Below are 19,253 nucleotides of genomic sequence, written 5' to 3' on the forward strand. Positions count from 1 at the left end.
GTCGCCGTTGCTCCTATCTGACCAGCAGAAATAAAGCGCGGCAACCGCAAGTTCCTCCTCCAAGCAGTTTATTCACCTTTATGATACAAAAATAGCACACTCTCCCCTTCGGCGTCTGGCTTATATCCCCTTAAGGCCAGCCAACAATTCTCAGCCACGTGGCAAAATACTATGGGCACTCTACTATCGAAAGCTTCAAATTGTTTACATATTCCTAAAAAGACTTGTATTTACAGGTACAAGCTTTTGCCTGGCTGCCTGCCAGGCACCATCTTCTCTCCACAGATGCCTTTAATCCATCCTAGCAGTCAAGAGACAGAAACGGTTGGAGCCTTATGGTTGGAGGCCAGCCTGGTCTACTCAGTGCCTTCTAGGCCAGCCAGTGCTTCCTAGTGAGACTATCTCAGTGAGGGAGGTATGGAGAGATTGCTCAGAGTTTAATAGTCCTAGGTGCTTTTCCAGGTAACCCTGGTTCAATTCCCAGCACCCACAGGGCAGCTCCCAGCCATTTGTAAACTCTGGTTCCAGGAAATCTGATGCCCCCTTCTGGACTGTAAGGACAATTCAAACATGTAGTGCACATCTATTCATGCAAACAAAAACTCTCAAATTTATAAAATAAAAGCAAATCTAAAAGAAGAACTTTAACAAATCAATCAAAACAGCAAAGCCACACACATGCATGTGTGAGCAAACACAGCACACACACGCGCACATGTACACACGCGAGTGCCTGCGTGCGCACGCGTGCACGCGCGCGCACACACACACACACACACACACACACACACACACTCAAGTTAATCAGGTCAACTGAGGTGATGTGGTAATAAGAGAGTGACCTCTTGCAGGAGCAGAATTGTCCTTACATCAGAACAATGAAGGAAACAGTCTCTCTAGAGAGTGGAGACCGTGCATGGGGCCACAGAGAGATTGGGGTTTTGTAGGAGAGAAATAGGACTTTGGGTGGGAAGATTTTTTTCTGCAGACGTATTGTAGGCTCTCCCACTCTGGTGAATTTTGGTGCAGGTCTTTATGTTGGCATCTTGGCCATGAGTTATCCTCACATGATGACCCCTAGTCCAGCATGTCCTTGTTCCTAACTGTTCTCTGATATGTGTCAACTCTTTCTGCAAGGAGTCTCAAGGCCACCTGAGGCTTTGGGTTATCAACTAATTAAATAATTCCCTGAATTGCAAACCATCAGAATTCTCTGATTGTACATAGCACATTCTCTCATTGGCTACTTCTTGCAGGAGAGGGATGATGAGGGGTGGGTGTAAAAGTAGCTTTTATTCTCTTGGTGTAATTGTCATTTCTGAGAAGGCTTACTGCCTTGGTCTGCTAACCTAGGCTTAGTCCTTGAAGCTTCTAACCTCTTATCTAGGCCTAGAATGTTTTCAGCCTCTGAGACTTACTACTGGATAAACTCACCTCTTCCTAGTTCTTTCTGAACTTTGGCTAGCATATTCAACTCAGCTGTTGTGGCTCAAAACTCCTCTCCAAACTGACTGATTCAAACTAGTGTCTCTTGGTTTCTTACTGAATTGCTCTGCTTGACCTCCTACCAACTTTGGCAATCAGTACTAATCTTCCGGCTCTTTCACATTCTCTGGTTCATTCTGTTGAGCTTTGTTCTCTGTCTCTAACCTGTCTCTGTACAACTGTCCTGGTAAAATTGCCTTCTTCTCTCTCTGCACTGCCCCTCAAGTACCTTCCATTTCCTCTCTCTTCTTGTGAGAGTTGGACATACTCTAATCTGTCAAATCTTTCTCTGATTCATCACTTTGAATGTCACTCAATTAGATATCACTTTCAAACATGGGCGCTTTCTTCTACCAACTAACCTAGCCTCCATTGTTTGAGATTAAAGGTGTGCACTAAGGGCTTGCTTTATTCCAGCCAGAGGGAGTAAAAGTGTGTGCTAAGAACTGAGCCACATCACAACTGGAAAGGTTTTTTTTTTTTTTTCAGTGAATACACAATCTCAGGGTTCACAGTGTGATCAAATATCCTGCAACAGGGATGTGCCTAGGTCTCACACACACACACACACACACACACACACACACACACACACACACGAGAACCATTAGTGAGAAATTCTGTCCAAATAGCTTTCATAGGGTTAATTACAATATCTGAGGACTTCAGGCCCTTGACCTCTTAAAGACACACACTGGCCATTTTTTATGTTGGTCAGACTTCCCTGCTGTGCGTTGAAGATCATGTGAGTAGCCAGCATTAACTTTTGTTTAGTTCCTGACTGAGGAGCCATCCGGCCCTCAGGGAGTCACTAGTCTTGTGAGAATCTCAGGCTCCTGGACCCTTTACCAGTTGTTGATCTGTGAGGATAAGTCAAGCCTGGTTGGCCTGGGCATTGCTTCTCCTGGAAACTCTGAGGAAATTCTTCCTCTTTGTAGACTGGATGCTGGCTGGAATCCATAGTCCATGATCTCCATGGCCTCCCTGAACAAAAGAACAGGAGACTGTTTTCACGGCTCCAGGCATTGCTCTAGATGACCCATGTGCCCTGGGACCTCACTGACCTTGGGAAGACATTCTTTCAGTCCCTCTGACCACATGAGAATAGCATGTAAGTATAACAATTCAACACCCAGAACATCAGTTACACCAGTGTGGTTCTTTTAGCTACTGTATAATATCCCTATAATCAGGCAATTCCAAATAAACTTGGTTAGGTATGTGTTTAACCAAGTTCTTGTGATTGTTGATATTAGACCACAGAAGCCTGATACAGTTTGTATGATCTCAAAGACTCATCCTTTATGTGCGTAAGTAACCAACTCAGACCTTCATCATGTCCATAAGATTTCTAGTTTTCTTTTCCATTCTGGAAGCTTCCATCCACCTTAATCTTCACATCTTAATCTTAATCATCCTCTGTCTGAGTTTGGGTTTTATTGCTGTGAAAAGAGACCATGACTAAGGCAATTATTATAAAGAAAAACATTTAATTGGGTCGGATTTACAGTTGCAGAGGTTCAGTCCATTATCATGATGGTGGGAAGCCTGGCAGCATCCAGGCAGGCATGGTGCTGGAGAAGGAGCCAAGAGTTCTGCATCTTGCCTGAGAGCATCTAGAAGGAGACTAACTCTCTGTACTGGGTAGAGCCTGAGCATAGGCGGAGACCTCCAAGGCCACGCCCACAGTGACTACTTCCTCCAACAAGGCCACACCTCCTAACAGTGCCACTCCTTATGACATAAGCATATTGAAACCGCCACACCCTCCTTTACAAAAACAATTTTAATGATTACAGTTTTTATCATTAAAAAACTTAAATGCCACCAGACATAAGAGAATTTACAAATGAATTTACTATCTGTTGAGAGAATCTTCTCCACAGAGAGGGACTGAGCAATGCCTAATCTCATTTCATTAGGTCTCAGTGACAAACCAAAGTTCAATTACAGATCTCACCCTGGGGAACCAATGGGTTTATCAGGCTCGCATACTGAGAACTCTAAGGGGTCAGTGATGAGAGTGTGAGTGATCCCCCGCCCTCAAACAGTCACACCGCAAGTGTGTACTCGGTATGCATGAGGACATTTTATAGTCAGAGGAATAGAGCTCCATTTTGAAGCTTTAGTTTTTCCTGCTCTGTCCATTTGTTTCCATCATTTGGCTGAGATGGCCAGTCTGTCTCCCCCTTTCATGAAGGACTAGAACATGAACCCATCCTGCTGTGATGTCAGGCAGGCACAGCAGGAGCCATGAGGATGGCAGCTGTTTAGAAGCCTTGGTGTTGGAGCTTTAAAAAAAAAAAACAAACCATTTATTCTTCTCTTTGTAAAGACTATAGTGGTTTAAAAAATCCTGAAAAATTCTTTAAATGTCTGTATTTACAAACACACTCACTTTCATATAAAACGCATTGACAGGCACAGACAGGCATTACTCTTACCTAAAGGGAGGGCAACTGCCCAGTAGTAGAAATGTACCCAGGTGGCCTGGAAACTTTTAGATCTTCCATGGAAGCCAGTAACTGTCTCATTTAAAACTGTGTCAGAATTATATTAAAATGATCAGATAAATCCCTCACTGTTCTGATGTTATCTCCATAGTCTGAAATAAAAGGGTGTAGGGACCCCACCTCCACCAAGGGCTCAGTGGGACTGGGAGGTACCTGTTTTGGGTGTTCCTACTTTGGTTGAGCAGTTTCCCAGTAAGGATTAAAGAGAGACTTGATGTAGTCTCTCTTGGATTGGTTGCTATAATTGGATGCTATAAAGGATTTGCTGATAAATTCACTTAGGTAATATTACCATTACAGAAAATAGAATTTGGCTAGGGAGCCTCACCTGCACTCTGAGATAAGTGGTACACTAACCAGGCTTGTTAGAAAGTGTGAGAAAGAAAATCTATACTACAAGTGAAGCTTAGGGTCACAGAGAAAGTTTCTGCTAAAGTTTATTCAGGAAGATTGGCCTCCAATTAGGCGCCATTCCCATTACAAAAGGAGACAAGCCTGACTTGCAACTGGTCAAAGGTCCATGTCCACAGCAGGGAGCATGCCTCTAAGGGGCAGATCAAGCCTCAGGGGCAGGGTCACAGCCACTGGTGTGGCATGAAGTTCCTTGTGCTCTTAACAGGAGAAGCAAGGTTCTGTCAGTTGAGCAAAAGAACACTGGCATACATAAAATTTATTCTGGCAATATTTTTGCTCTGGGGATTCTTCCATCTGACCAAGTAGCCGGGCTTGCAGTCTTTTATCTCTGTTTAAATTGTTCAAAGTATAACCCAAGGCCATAATCTGAAGGACCTTTAAGGATGGGAGTGTATATGCCTAAGGTGTATATAAGTCTGTAGAATATTCTATTCCAGGCTTGCTCTTTTTTGAGCATGAGCCAGAATAGGCCAAAACTATTATTAACAGTTGCCCCTCCCATATATTAATCTTGGTCAGGGTCATTATTGCTGTGATAAACACCATGACCAAAAGCAAGTTGTGAAGAAAAGGGTCTATTTGGCTTACACTTCCACATCCCTGTTCATCATTGAGGGAAGTCAGGACAGGAACTCAAGCAGGGTAGGAATCTAGAGAAAAGAGCTGCTGCAGAGGGGTGCTGCTTACTGGCTTGCTTCCCCTGGCTTACTCAGCCTGCTTTCTTATAGAACCCAGGATCACCTGCCCTGGGATGGCTCCACCCACGGTGGGCTGGGCCCTCCCCCATCAATCACTAATTAAGAAAATGCCCCACTGCCTTGCCTACAGCTTCATATTCTAGGGGCATTTTTTAAACCTGAGGTTCTGTCTTCTCTGATGACTTTAGCTTGTGTCAAATAACCATGCGCGTAACTATTTGGCACCATACTCAGTTGCCTGGAGTAGTTTGACTCCTGAAGGCATAGGAATTCTTTAATAGTAAAATGAGCCCATGCCCCTTCAAGCCAAGTCCCTAGAAGATCCTCACATCCCACAGATTAGATGTGGATTTTAACACCCTTTCATTTAAAAAATACTTCCGTTACGTTCGCATGCATGCCCAGGTGGGTAGTCTGTGGGTTTACAGAATGCCTTATCCACTGACATGGGATTCCACACAGTTTTTCTTCTATCCAAAGAATTCACTTTGCAGCAAAGAAGTGTGGCAGTGGGCCCGGGACTGTGGAGTCCACTGGCTGTACCATGCTTACCTACCTGAAGCAGCTGGCCTGACAGAAAGATGGAATGGCCATTTCAGAGCCAGCCTCAAGAACTGAGCAACTTCTGGGTTCTTAGACTTCTCGTATATAGCCAATCATGTTGGGTTAGTGGGACCACAGCCTGTAAGTCATTCTATATATACTTTCTGATAATATGTTGCGGCCCGAGCTGCCCCACGTTTGGGGGCCCAAGTGTCTCGGACCATTCTGTCAGTGTTGGAACCCGCACTGCCAAAAGCCTTAGGGGCTCAATTGTCCTGCACTGTTCCAAGCAGCTCCGGTCCACGGGTTGGGGTTCAGCGAGAGAGAAAGTGAGGATGGACACGAGGAATGGAGACCAGACAGAGTGTGATTCAATCCCGTTTATTCTTCAGTCTCTCTTCTAAGTCCCAAGTCTTGAGTTCCTAGTCCCTAGTGCCTCCAAGTTCCAAGTTACTTCTTCCAAGTGCTAAGTGCCTAATACCTAATACTTCTTCTTCCGAGTTCTCTAGTCCAAGTGTCTTCTTCCTCAATGCCTAATTCCTACTCCAAGTTGCACTCTAAGTTGTACTCTCTAACCTAATTCCTAGTTCCAAGTTGTACTCCCAAGTGCCTAATAATCCGTTCCAATTCCTACTCACTAACTCCAAGTGGTACTCTCTAGAGTCAAGTGTCTTCTACCTAATGTCAAGTAATCTGTTGCTTTCCCTGTCTGCCTCTCGCCTTTTATATGCCTCACTTCTAAGCCACGCCTCTAAGTCACGCCTTTAATCATGCCCTTAGGTCTTGTCTCTAAATCTGATCTCTAAGTCATGCCCTTAAGTCACACACCTTTAAGTCTCACACACCCAAGGGAAAATTCTGGGTATCTAAAGCAAGATGCTATCAGAGTGTGCTCAGCTGTTGGAGGCTAATGTAATCAAGTCTCTGGTCAGGGTATATGGCTCAAGATGGGTGCAAGGATGATAGCCAATTTCTGTCGGCTCCCCACAACTATATAAACAAATTCTCAACTGAGGAATCTCGAATGGTTGAGAAGCACCTAAAGAAGTGTTCAACATCCCTAGTCATCAGGGAAATGCAAATGAAAACAACACTGAGATTCCACCTCATACCAGTCAGAATGGCTAAGATTGAAAACACAGGTGACAGCAGATGCTGGCAAGGATGTGGAGAAAGAGAAACACTCCTCCATTGTTGGGGGGATTGTAAGCTGGTACAACCAGTATGGAAATCAGTCTGGAGTACCTCAGAAAATTGAACATAGTATTACCTGAGGACCCCGCTATACCACTCCTGGGCATATACCCAAAAGATGTTTCAACATACAACAGGGACACATGCTCCACTATGTTCATAGCAGCCTTATTTATAATAGCCAGAAGTTGAAAAGAACCCAGATGTCCTTCAACAAAGGAATGGATACAGAAAATGTGGTATATTTACACAATGGAGTACCACTCAGCTATTAAAAACAATGAGTTCATGAAATTCTTAGGCAAATGGATGGAGCTTGAGAATATCATCCTGAGTGAGGTAACCCACTCCCAAAAGAACATACATGGCATGCACTCACTGATAAGTGAATATTAGCCCAAAAGCTCACAATACCTAAGACACAATGCATAGACCACATGAAACTCAAAAGGAGGAAGGAAGACCAAACTGTGGGTGCTTTGTTTTTTTTTTTTTTTTAGAAGGAGTAGCAAAATACTCAACCAGAGCTCCCAGGGTCTAAACCTCCAGCTTGAGAACAGAAAGGGAGGGACTCATGTCTCCACTTGTATAGGTAACGGAGGGTGGCCTCGTTAGGCAACAGTGGAAATGGAGGGCCATGGTCCCTGAAAGATTGGATCCCTAGTGTTGGGGAATGCGAGAGCAGGGAGGCGGGATTGGGAGAATGGTGGGAGCACACCCTCATAAAAATTGGAAGAGGGGGTATGCGATAAGGGGTTTTGGGAGATAAAGGAAAAGGAGATAACAGTGAAAGGTAAATACATAAAATATCCAAAAAAAACCCCTCAGATAATGGGTCTGGCAAAAAATAAATATTCTCAAGACAGATGCAAATCCTAATTTCCCTCAACAATTAATTGACAAAAGAGTAATTTTACAAAAAGTAGAAGAAGCTCTCATTAATTAATATATTATATAGATTGATTATTTGTTGACTGTTTTATAATAGTACTTTGATAAAAGAAATTATTAATAAAGAATTATATTTCTTTAAATAGTGTCTTCATGAATCTCTGAGAGTGGAAGAGGCATGCCTTGTTTACTCTTAACTTTCTAAAACTGAAAGCTCACAGCAAATCTGCTGATTGCCTCTGGCATCACTGAGACCAATAAAAACTATGCCACAACTATGTGGAAGGACCCTTTTACCCTTAAATGGAATGGCCAGGACCCAGTTCCTATATGGGGCTGAGGATTGATATGCCTGTTTGATACCACAGAAGGCACAGCTAAATGGCCACCAAAAAGATTAATGAACTAAATAGATACCTCCACAAAACCAGGCCCAATTATAAATAAGGTGAATAATAATTGACATCCAGGGAAGAGAAATTTCCCTGAGAATTCCCTTCTTTTTTTCCTTTCCAAGTAAAAATTAATCACCTGTGATGTCTGCTGTTAGGAGTTCTAATCCTGATGCTGGCCTCCAGACTTATACAACTCAGACCATCAATGGGCCTTTGACAAGGACATCAAACAGGTATAGACTGACATCACTAATCTGAAGAAATTCCTTGTTTCGCTGTCTGATGCAATCCCCCAAAGTTGCAAAGGACTTTATTGGACTTGATTTCCTCTTTTACAATAGTACAGCTCTAGACTGTGTACAGCCCTTAAAGAAGAATGCTGCTTTTACATAGACAAAACAGGGATGATTAAAGAGAGCATGAAAAAGGCCAGAGAAGGTCTTGAGAAAAGACAGAGACAGAAAGATGAGAGCTGGTACAAGAATTGGTCTTCAACCTCTCCATGATTGTTAACCCTACTTCCTTCCATCTTGGGACCATTAACTAGGTTATTTTTGCTTATTTCCTTTGGTCCCTGGTCCTTAAATAGGCTGACTAACTTTGTGAAACAACAGATAGATAATCTGATAGCAAAATCTATTCAGATATATTATCATAAGTTAGCTATGGAGGACCACGAGACTCTAGACGAGGATGTTACTCTATCCAGGGTGCTCCCAAGTCCCAACTCCACTCAACCTAGACCAAGCAGAGAGGGGGCACCCAGAACCCCCTCTGTCTGGCGTTCTGAATTCTTGCTTAGGCTGCGAGGCTAAGCACTGCAAGGGAATATAAATAAAAGTTTAAAATATGTTTCTGGTTTCCCTAAGGGACAAGCCTGACTGCATAGGGGTTGATGTCAAAAGTATCCCCTCTCCAGGAAAAAGACATCGGGACAGGTATGGCCATCATGCTTCACTGGACAATGACAGGAGGACTGGAGCCATTACAAGGTCCCCTTTAATTACTGGAGGTCAGGCCTCTATCCCCGCCTTGGCAAGATTAGAATCACCACAGCCCTTCTATACTTGGAGAAGGGAGGAGATGTCAGGGGCAGCCCTGCTTATACACTGAAGGCCTAAAATCAGCCATAAGCCTAAAATCAGCAACAGGCCTGACATACATGCCTGCTAACACAAACTCTTGGGTCTCTATGGAAAAACACTGAAACAGATGTCTATAAACTATTGTAAACAGGCAGCTTTTATGGAAATCTACCAGCCTGAGTAGTCATAGACCTTGTAAATAGGCAGCCTTGGCAGAAAGTACCAAATTAGATAAGGACAAGTGAATCATAGGCAGAGTCCTAGTGACCTGACCCCTGAACCTTCACCCAGCTGATACTTTGTTCTGAAAGATATCTGTACTCCCCCTGAACACCTATGCTCCTGTGTCATCCCTTTCCCCACATTCTGCATTTTTGTGTTTATAACCCCCGTGTTAAAAAGTAAAAATTTTGATTTGATAATAATAAAAAAAAGAAAAAAAAAAAAAGAAATAACACACAGTGTCCACCTGGCTCTGCTGACTTAGCTCCAGACAATCCATTTTCTTGTTCTCAGAAATACTTTGAATTATAAAACATTATTGTGGTTTTTGTTAGTATGCTGGGTAAAATAATTTTTATTGATTTCATTTTAAACTTCCAAGTTTGTAGTGAGTTAAAGTGTCCTTCAGCATAATTATAGGTCATATTTATTTTCATATTGTAAGATGCTAGTAATCTGTTGAACATTTTAAAAAACGGGATTCCTTTTTGAGAATTTCATATATGAGCACTGTAAAAGAAAAAGAAGAAAAGAAGTCTGATGACAAGCCTGAAATAGAAGATGTTGGTTCTGATGAAGAAGAAGAAGAGAAGGATGGTGACAAGAAGAAAAAAAGAAGAAGATAAAGGAAAAGGTACGTAGATCAAGAAGAACTCAACAAAACAAAGCCGATTTGGACCAGGAATCCTGATGACATTACTAATGAAGAATATGGAGAGTTCTACAAGAGCTTAACCAACGATTGATTGGGAAGAACGTTTGGCAGTAAAGCATTTTTCTGTTGAAGGGCAATTAGAATTCCAGGCCCTTCTTTTTGTCCCAAGATGAGCTCCTTTTGATCTATTTGAAAACAGAAAGAAAAAGAACAACATCAAGTTGTATGTTTGCAGAGTTTTTATCATGGATAACTGTGAGGAGTTAATCCCTGAGTATCTGAATTTCATTAGAGGGGTGGTGGATTCTGAGGCTCTCCCTCTAAACATTTCCCATGAGATGCTACAACAAAGCAAAATTCTGAAAGTTATCAGAAAGAATTTGGTCAAGAAATGCTTAGAACTATTTACTGAACTGGCAGAAGATAAAGAGAACTACAAAAAGTTTTATGAGCAGTTCTCAAAAAACATAAAGCTTGGAATTCATGAAGACTCTCAAAATTGGAAGAAGCTTTCAGAGCTGTTGTGGTACTACACATCTGCTTCCGGGGATGGGATGGTGTCTCTGAAGGACTACTGCACCAGAATGAAGGAAAACCAGAAGCACATCTATTTCATCACAGGTGAGACCAAGGACCAGGTTGCTAACTCGGCCTTTGTGGAACGTCTCTGAAAGCATGGCTTAGAAGTGATCTGGGTGATTGAGCCCCTTGACGCGTGCAACAGCTGAAGGAACTTGAGGGCAAGACCTTGGTGTCTGTTACCAAAGAGGGAACTTCCAGAAGATGAAGAGGAAAAGAAGAAACAGGAAGAGAAAAAGACAAAATTTGAGAACTTCTGCAAAATTATGAAAGATACTTTGGAGAAAAAGGTTGAAAAGGTGGTTGTGTCAAACTGATTGGTGACATCCTCATGCTGTGTTGTCGTCACAAGCACATATGGGTGGACAGTAAACATGGAGAGAATCATGAAAGCTCAAGCCCTCAGAGACAACTCAACAACGGGTTACATGGCAGCAAAGAAACACCTGGAGATAAACCCCAATCACTCCATTATTGAAACCTTAAGGCAAAAGGCAGAGGCTGACAAGAATGACAAGTCTGTGAAAGATCTGGTCATCTTGCTGTATGAAACTGCACTCCTGTCTTCTGGCTTCAGTCTGGAAGATCCTCAGACCCATGCTAACAGGATCTACATGAGATCAAGCTGGGTCTAGGTATTGATGGGGATGATCCTACTGTGGATGAGACCAGTGCTGCTGTAACCGAAGAAATGCCACCCCTGGAAGGAGATGACAACACATCACGCATGGAAGAAGTAGACTAAGCTTCACCAGAACTATGTGATTGATGCTTACCTTCATTCCTTCTGATAATATATTTTCCATGATTTTTGTTTATTTTTTCTTAACATTTAAAACATCTGTGTGGCATGAAAACTACGGGGAAGATAAAGTTTCTACATGTGATACTGTGATACTATAGGTTTGACTCAAAAGGTTGATAGAACGTTTGTTGTAAGACGTAACCTGCTGTTAATGTTAACTGTGTGGTCTGAAGTGTTTAGCTGTTGAGCTGGATTCCTTAGTAGACCAAATTAAGATGGCTTAAGTTACGTCTTAAACTTTTCATTCCCTGTAGTTAATTCTGCATGTACTAGTCTTAGAAGTCAACACAAGTTAAAACAACTTGACAGAGGAATTCCCCAAGTGGCTTGTTTTCCAAAAGTACCAAGAACAAACAAACCCCTTAAGTTTCTCTAGGTCTTGTAACTCTTGGCAAGGCTTGTGAATGGGAATAATAGTGCCCAATCACATTCTGCTTTAAAAGATAAATACAGATGAAATTTTTAAAAAGTGTGTAAAAAATAAAAAAAATCAGACTGATTGCCCAAGGGTATCAGGCAGCCAGCAGAGTTCCTCCATGGCCTCTGCTTCCCTCAGTGATGGGGTGGAATGCAGGGATGTGAGCCAGACAATCCCTTCCCTCCCCAGTTTTCTTTCCAGCATCATCTTTACCACAGCCGTCAGAGCAAACGAGGACAGAACTGGTCCTAGGGAGGGGGCCCTGCTGTGACTGACCCGCCATGTTGCTCCTGGGGAGGACTGAGGAAGGATGATGGAACTTTGGGTTGGAAAGCTGTTGAGAGCTGAGAGCCTGACAGGCTGTTTGTGGGGACCTGGAAGACAGGAAGGCTGAGAGGCAGGCAGGTGACAGAGGCTGGAGTGAAGTTTCAGAGGAAAGCAAGGACCCCATCTGGGCTGCTTGTGTGCTATGTTTGCATGAGGAATCAGGGGTTTCTCATCAGCTGGGGGTGAAAATCTGTTCTGATTAAGCAGAGAATGGCAGGATGGGGCCAAGGATTCTAGGAAGGGTTTCCCCAGTGTCAGCAAACAGAAGCCCTGGTCCAGGGGTCCCAAGACTGCATCTCCAGGTGTCAGCCACACCTGGAACTGCTGAAAGGTCTCCCAGGTCACAAGTCTCATGAAACCGGCAGGACTGAAGGGGCCTTGCAAAGCAGCTGAGGCCTGGCACTGAGAGATGCCAGGAGAAGCCATTGGGGAAGTGCAGCCTCAATAGCAGTGGTGACCCTGAGACACTGAACTTGTCCTGAGCAAGGGACGACTGCCAGGAACAGAGCAATGTGGGAACAGAGCTGATGTGAGCCTGAGACCAGCTGTGTGATCTGTGGATGGCAGAGCCCGAGAAGCTCAGAGAACTGTGAGTCCCATACATCAGATACTGAGGTTTTTGCTTTGATGGGGTTTGGTTGTGTTTTAATCAGATTGTGACAGTGACCTCTTGAAGAGTAAATTTAACTAGCATTTTAAATTTTATATGAGCGCATCCTTGAGAGAATAATCTTGTTATATATTGAAATTTCAAAAAAAAAAAAAAAAAAAAAAAAGAACCCTTTTAGACTCCTAAGGCTAGATTGTATTTTATGGCATGATATTAAAATTATATCTTTATAAAAAGTCAAGAAAGGGAAGGTTATGGTTCAAGAGGAGTGTGTGTGAGAGCATCAATTTGAAAGTGGGTTATTTGTGAAAGTGAGTTTTTGCCAACTAGACATAAGCTAGGGTCATTGAACAGGAGGCGCCCTTAATCAAGACAGTCCCTCAATAAGTCTGGTTTAGGGTAGTCTGTGTGGACAGGTTCCTGATCAGTGATGGATGTGGTTGGTGCCATGCCTGAGTGTCTGCACTGTATAATAAAGCAATCTGAGTGATGCATGGAGATGAAGGCAGTGAGCAGAATCCCTCCCTGGTCTCTGCTTCAGTCACTGTGCTGACTTCCCTCAGTGATGCCCTGTGACTGGGATGTGTAGCCAAGTAAGACCTGTCTTCCCAAGGCACTCTGGGTCATGTGATAATGCTATCATGTCAATAGACAGCAAGCTAGACTAGACGTCTTCTCAGGCCTGCATCCACATTCTCTACACACAGGGTCCACAGTGTCTGGGCCAGATGCCTTACCAGTTGATACCAGTGCTTGACCAGACGGATGACATTCCACAGCTCGGGTGGCCGATCCCTCAGGAACTTTTGCTGGAGGTCTATGAAGCACATGGAGAACTCCCCCTCCTTGTTCAGGGTGGTGCACTCACCAATGAGTTGGGCATAGATTATGTTGTAGATGTCCCATCCAAGGTGCTTGTAGTTTATCTACAAAGGAAGTTTCACTCATGTTTAGACTCAACCCTGCTCTGAGGATCTTCCTTCTCTCTAGGGTCACAATCGCTCTCTATGGGGTTCAGTGAACAAGGCAAATTTTGTCTGCAGCAAACATCATTCCCCAAACAGCCACGAGCCCACCACACCTCTGGACTGTGCACATGAATTGGTCCTGGAAAGTCTGTGCCACCAACTGCTCCTAGTAGGATGCCTTATTCCCAGGCCTGCAGGAAACAGCACACTGTGGTCATTCACCAGAGAGCTACATGGTCATCTGATAATGGCCAACCGTGTGCTGGTGTACCATGGAGAACTCTACCTCAGTTGTCAATTTTATCTTGTGCATACAGTCTCTGTGCTATTTTGAGTTGATGGGTGGGTTGTGTCAGCATGGATGGGGCAAACACATATTCAGAGGGCACAAGAGGATATGTGGCGTCTTCCTTTATAGTTTGTCACCCCTCCCTTTGCAGCAGGGTCTCTCTGTGAACATGGACTTGACTGGCTTTCATCAGGTGCCAGAGATTCTGCTGTCTCTGCCCCCATTGTTCCAGGGATGCAGGTCAATGTGTGACACTTCCTAAGCTTAGGTGGGTGCTGGGGATTTGAACTCAGGTCCTCATGCTTGTGCAGCAGTCACCCTTAACCACTGAGCTGTCTTCTAAATACTGTGTGTCTGCAGTGCACAAATCTTGGTAGTGTCTCAATGTCATTCATGTGGTGTTGATTGTCCAAGTCCTGAGAGCTTCAGGATATGGTGGTGGTGTCTGTGTGTCCCACAAAGTTTTACTGTGGGCAGGAATCAGGCTGTGGCATTGTTGTGTGTGTAGTTATGTGTGGGTGTGGGTGCACTTCGAGGCAGCAGGCTGGGTCTTAGGTGTCTGCAGGTGTGTAGCCATGGTTGCAGCAGGCCACACCATCCATCAGGCTTTGATGCTGGCACAAACCCAAATCACTAACTGATGGAGCTTGGGACAAGTCCAGTACCCCACTGTTCCATAAAGTTCTAAAGAACATATTTACTATTTCAGGACCAGCACACAGGTCTCATTTGCTAAGTCTCCTGGGTGAGGGCTGTGGTCCTCTTTGGTGTCATCCACACAAGCATTCCCAAGGCAGTGCTTCCACTATAGAGTTCCTGTCCCACTGGAAAGCTGCCTCGGGCTGGGCAAGTCCATGAGCAACACGGGCTTCTGGGGGAGCGCCCTCCCAGCTCATTTCTGGCTAGTCCCTCCAGTTTTCCTCCACTGAGCAGGGTTCTAAGCCTCTTGAAGCTTCCCACAGCAGGCTGCCCTGGTCCTACTCCCAGGCTGGCCCTCTCAGTCCCTGCTGCCTGAGACTCTGGACTGTTTCCATTTCTCTAAGTCAAGGAAGGACTAGTGGCCTGCCTTGTACCTAAGTTAATAGCAGCAGTTCTACAGCGGCCAAGAGGGGGCGCTGTGCTCTCAGTCACTATAAAACCTCAAGTATTACCCAAACTCCCCAAGCCCAGTTTTGTTCATGGGTATTCCTGGTTTTCTTTGGGTCGAGTTTGTAGTTTTAGAGACACACTGTGTGTCAGTCGGGCCTGGTATCAAGAGATCTTAATGTAGACGGTCATTAAGGTGCAATTGTGTAACATGTGTGTGCATGTGGGGTTTGGGGTGTGCGGGGTGTCCACACTTGAAATCCCAGCACTGGGCAGGTAGAGACAGGAGAATCTCTCAGGCTCAGTGTCTGACCAGCAAGGCTGACATGAAGCTGACGGATCTACCTTTCTCAAAACAAACAAGGAAGTAAACTTGCCTGGCTTTTGGAGGTGGAGGAAGCCCAGTGTGTCCTGAATACATCTGAGTATAATTGTTTCCAGCTGGAGACTCACAGCCTACAGACACTTGTAGGACAATGCACAACCACTGCCACCAGCCCTGTGCTGTACCTAATTGATATCCTGAGTCTCCAGGTGCAAGAGATGGTGGGTTCAACTCCATCAGAGCACAGGCCACACCTGATCCCAGCTCCTCATTGCAAGAACCATGAAGGTGGGGCAGCAAACTCCAGGTCAACTTCTCAACCAAAACAGGTTCCTAAGTAACAGACATCCAAGGCTGGCCTCTGGCCATTACCCACACATGTGTACAGACATCTGCACACACGTGAACATAGTCCCCCCCAACATACACACACACACATAGCATTCGGGCATGAGGAAGTGCAGGCTGAGGCTCCACTGCTGGCTGACTTACACAGGGCATCATAGGCTGGATGCACATCACATTCCATCTCCTGCTGGAGCTCAGGGGAGCTCAGCTTGAAGCTCAGAGACCTGGAGTTGGGCCGCTCTGAGATCTGGACCTCAAACTTCACTTTAAATTGTTTCTCTTGCTGCAGTGACCTCTTAGCCTAGGACAGAAGAACTCAAGGCCTCCAGCCAATTGCAGAAGTGGAACAGCATGCAAGGTGCTGGGAACAGACTCTGCAAAGACCCAGAGGTGGCAACAAAAACCAGAAGAAACAGAAACAAGAGAAGCAGATTGTGCGTGGGAGACAGACCCAGAGTCACTGAGAAGACAAAAGTGCCTGGTCCACCTCATGTGGCTGCAGGGACAAACTGTGTGCTTTTGCCTGTGGCAAAGTGACAACAGGGTTTTAAGAGCTGAGAGGCTCTGGGTGAGAAACCCCAATCCAGACATCAGCAGGTAGGTCCTTTCCAGTGTCACAATCAAGACTCTGCCTCCACCTGTGCTTTCTGCTGGCTGGCACTGTCCTTCTCGGTCTCTTCCCTCCCACCACACTCTGTGCACTGAGCCCATCATGAGAGGATGCCAAATGCCTCAGGACTGACTATCCTTATGACCAATGTGGAACCCAGGTGTGTTGAATGTCCCTGGTTCTGCCTTTCTTTGCCAGTGGTGTCCAGATGTCATCAAAACACAAGCAGGACCATGCCAGGCACAAGGACAGTCAGTGTTACCCTTTGGGGATTGAGATTGCAGGTACAAGCCAGACCTGAAGGGGAGAGCAGGGTCTGGGACAAATGATGTGGTTCCAGGGCTCCTCTGGAGGTCCCCAGGTGTCACCTGTGTCCTGTTGGAGAGGAAGTCAGGAATGGGAGGAGGGGAACTGTGGTCTGTGTCTTCCTTCTTGGCATGAGGGAGCCACTGCATGCCAGACCTGAAGGGGAGAACCAGGCCCAAGATGAGCAGGGATTGGTCCAATTGGAAGCTAGTGTCCAGTGTTGAGTACCAAAGGGGCTGGAAGAAGAGAGAAGGCTTACATGGGAGTCTTGGTGAGGACATGATGGGTCCCCAGCTTGGCAGGAGCCCCATGGCCATGGTCTATTAAAACCCTCTCTGTGGATCTGCAGGTGTGTCAGATGGGGCAAGACTGGAATCATAGGTCAGCATTACCATGTCCACCAAAGGCTCAGATAGAGCACCAGGCAGAGTGTGAAGGGTTCTGTGGTCCAGGGATCTGTATCCTGTAACACTTATGGGTGTTTGGGCTCCTGGACCTCAGGGCTGCTACAGAGAGAACTGAATGGCTGGGGTCTGGGAGACCCACCCCTCCCCCTCACAGAGATTGAGAGAGGACACTGGGTCAGGAGTAGGGTGGAAGGGCTTGGAAGCTGGTGGCCTTGAGCAGTTTGCTGCCTTCTCAGTGAGCATCAGCCTAAGCAGACAGAGCACATGTGGGTCTTTTGTGGTTAATGTAGCTGTGTATTCACAAGATGCTGGGCCAGCACACTGACCTATGGATCCATTAGGTCTGTGTGAATTGTGGTGACTCTGTGTGTGTGTGTGTGTGTGTGTGTGTGTGTGTGTGTTATACCAAAAGTTGGGACCCTGAGATACTTAGAGTTCTGTGAATTCCAGGCTAGATGTATAATAAGATCCAGTTAATAGGAAGAAAAAAAAAAGAATGAAATATTGACTGAAGGAAATTAAGGAAGAAGAGACAATAACTTAGTTTTGAGTTTGATTTGGTGCATTGTGATTAACTTCAGTGGTCCACATCTCATCCTCACACAGACAACTAAGTTCTAAAGTCACCGTTGGTCACAGATTGCACACAGTTTTATTTTCCTGCACTGCTGTGGACCTCAGTGTCCCCAGTGCTCTTAGTGCAGAGTCTCCAGTCCCACGGTATTGATTTTCTATGGAAAAAAATTCCTCACCCTCTTATGGGGCTTTATCTGTATATTTACAGAAGCACATATGCAATAAACCTATAATCTTGCTGAATGACAACAGTTTAGCATAGCACTGTCTGTCTCAGCTGCCTGAGCCCTCGTGGTGACATTTTGCCTTAGGTAGTTAAGTTAACACACATAGCACAAGACATTGTTGAGTGTAATTTTAAAAATCCCAGGCTGGTCCAGCTAGGTTCTGGGATCAGTAGCTGCTCATTTCTCCTGATACAGAAAATGGCTGTCTGGCTCTGGTTCCCAAGGTTGACTTTCTTAGCTGTTCAACCGGTTCTTCCAGAGAAAGCCTGGAGGTATTGCTCCATTCCACAGGCTATCTATCCAGGTGGCTGGTCTGCAGACCTCCAGTGACTGCTCTGTGGTTTTGCCCCCTTTCCTGCCCACCTAAATCATCATAAATGGGAAACACCAGACACCCTTAATATTCAATGCCAGCCAGATTTGTATCAGTAAATCTCCAGCCCCAGTATGGCCGTGCAAAGAACACACAACTCAGTTTTAATATTTATAAGAAGCACACCCAAGATTGGGCAGATATACCATTACACTGCTCTATTCCCCAGCTATAAGATACCTTGCTACTTGTGGCTTCTCCGGGTCATGTGGTTGTGCTCCATCTTCTGCCTCCTCTTCCTCCATCTTCTCCTCTCATGAGTGTTCATCTGAGACCTGCGCCACCCAAAGACTGGCTGTCAACCTTGCTGTGGCCCTGAAAGACAGCTCACTGTACTATCCAATGTTGACCTGTCCTGTCCCCAGCTTGGTGGTACAGCCTTTACTTTTACTTCACCCTTGATAATGCCCTGGGTTAGCCTCCACCTTCACCACAGCCCCTCAGCACCACAGGGGAAATTGTAGGACCAGAGTAGGAGAGGGGGCTTCTGGGAAGGCTGAGCTTTCTGTTAAAATTTTCTGTAATCCTAGAACTGCAAGTCCAGTGGTAAAGGAAAAGCAAAACCTGTTCAGTGCTGTTCTTTAAAAGAAAAATACATGTAATTCCGCCTAAAAGGTTTGCAGGAGCTGGAAGCTGACCTCAGGAGCCACCAACCTTCTGCAGTTTCCTGACTCGGTTTCCTTTCTTCTCCTAAGTGTACAGATTGCTCTTAAAACATGCCCTGTAACAGCTTTTTCCAGAAGAAATCCTGAGAAAACCAGATCAGTTTCCTTATGCATTCTTCTTCCCAGGGTCCTAAGAAAGCTCTGGCTTGGAGGTACCTGGTAGGAAGCTCTGAAGTCATTGACTGCCTGGATCTGACTGATATGCATAGCCCCACCCTTCCAGGGAAATAGAAACTGAA

At 45.0% G+C, this 19,253-nt stretch overlaps 1 protein-coding gene across 3 annotated transcripts; it reads right to left on the reverse strand.

Annotated features, from left to right (window-relative positions):
- Positions 1-57: 57 nt before the first annotated feature.
- On the reverse strand, positions 58-19,138 carry LOC143437704 (inactive 2'-5'-oligoadenylate synthase 1D-like). Of its 3 annotated transcripts, XR_013107040.1 has the most exons (4): positions 19,004-19,138; positions 18,530-18,624; positions 13,572-13,760; positions 58-2,469 (listed from the first exon to the last, which is right to left on the reverse strand). XR_013107040.1 is itself a non-coding variant. In XM_076922663.1 (3 exons), the coding sequence occupies exons 1-3, from the start codon at positions 16,019-16,021 to the stop codon at positions 2,359-2,361; spliced, it is 327 nt and encodes a 108-aa protein (XP_076778778.1). In that variant the 5' UTR covers positions 16,022-18,509; the 3' UTR covers positions 58-2,358. The 3 variants fall into 3 exon arrangements, 2 of the variants coding, with proteins under 2 accessions (XP_076778778.1, XP_076778779.1); XM_076922663.1 differs by lacking the exons at positions 18,530-18,624; positions 19,004-19,138 and adding an exon at positions 15,995-18,509; XM_076922664.1 differs by lacking the exons at positions 58-2,469; positions 18,530-18,624; positions 19,004-19,138 and adding exons at positions 11,234-11,374; positions 15,995-18,508.
- Between the last annotated feature and the right edge of the window lie 115 nt (positions 19,139-19,253).

The sequence above is a fragment of the Arvicanthis niloticus genome, chromosome 24 (genome assembly GCF_011762505.2).
Source record: "Arvicanthis niloticus isolate mArvNil1 chromosome 24, mArvNil1.pat.X, whole genome shotgun sequence".
Classification (NCBI taxonomy): domain Eukaryota; kingdom Metazoa; phylum Chordata; class Mammalia; order Rodentia; family Muridae; genus Arvicanthis; species Arvicanthis niloticus.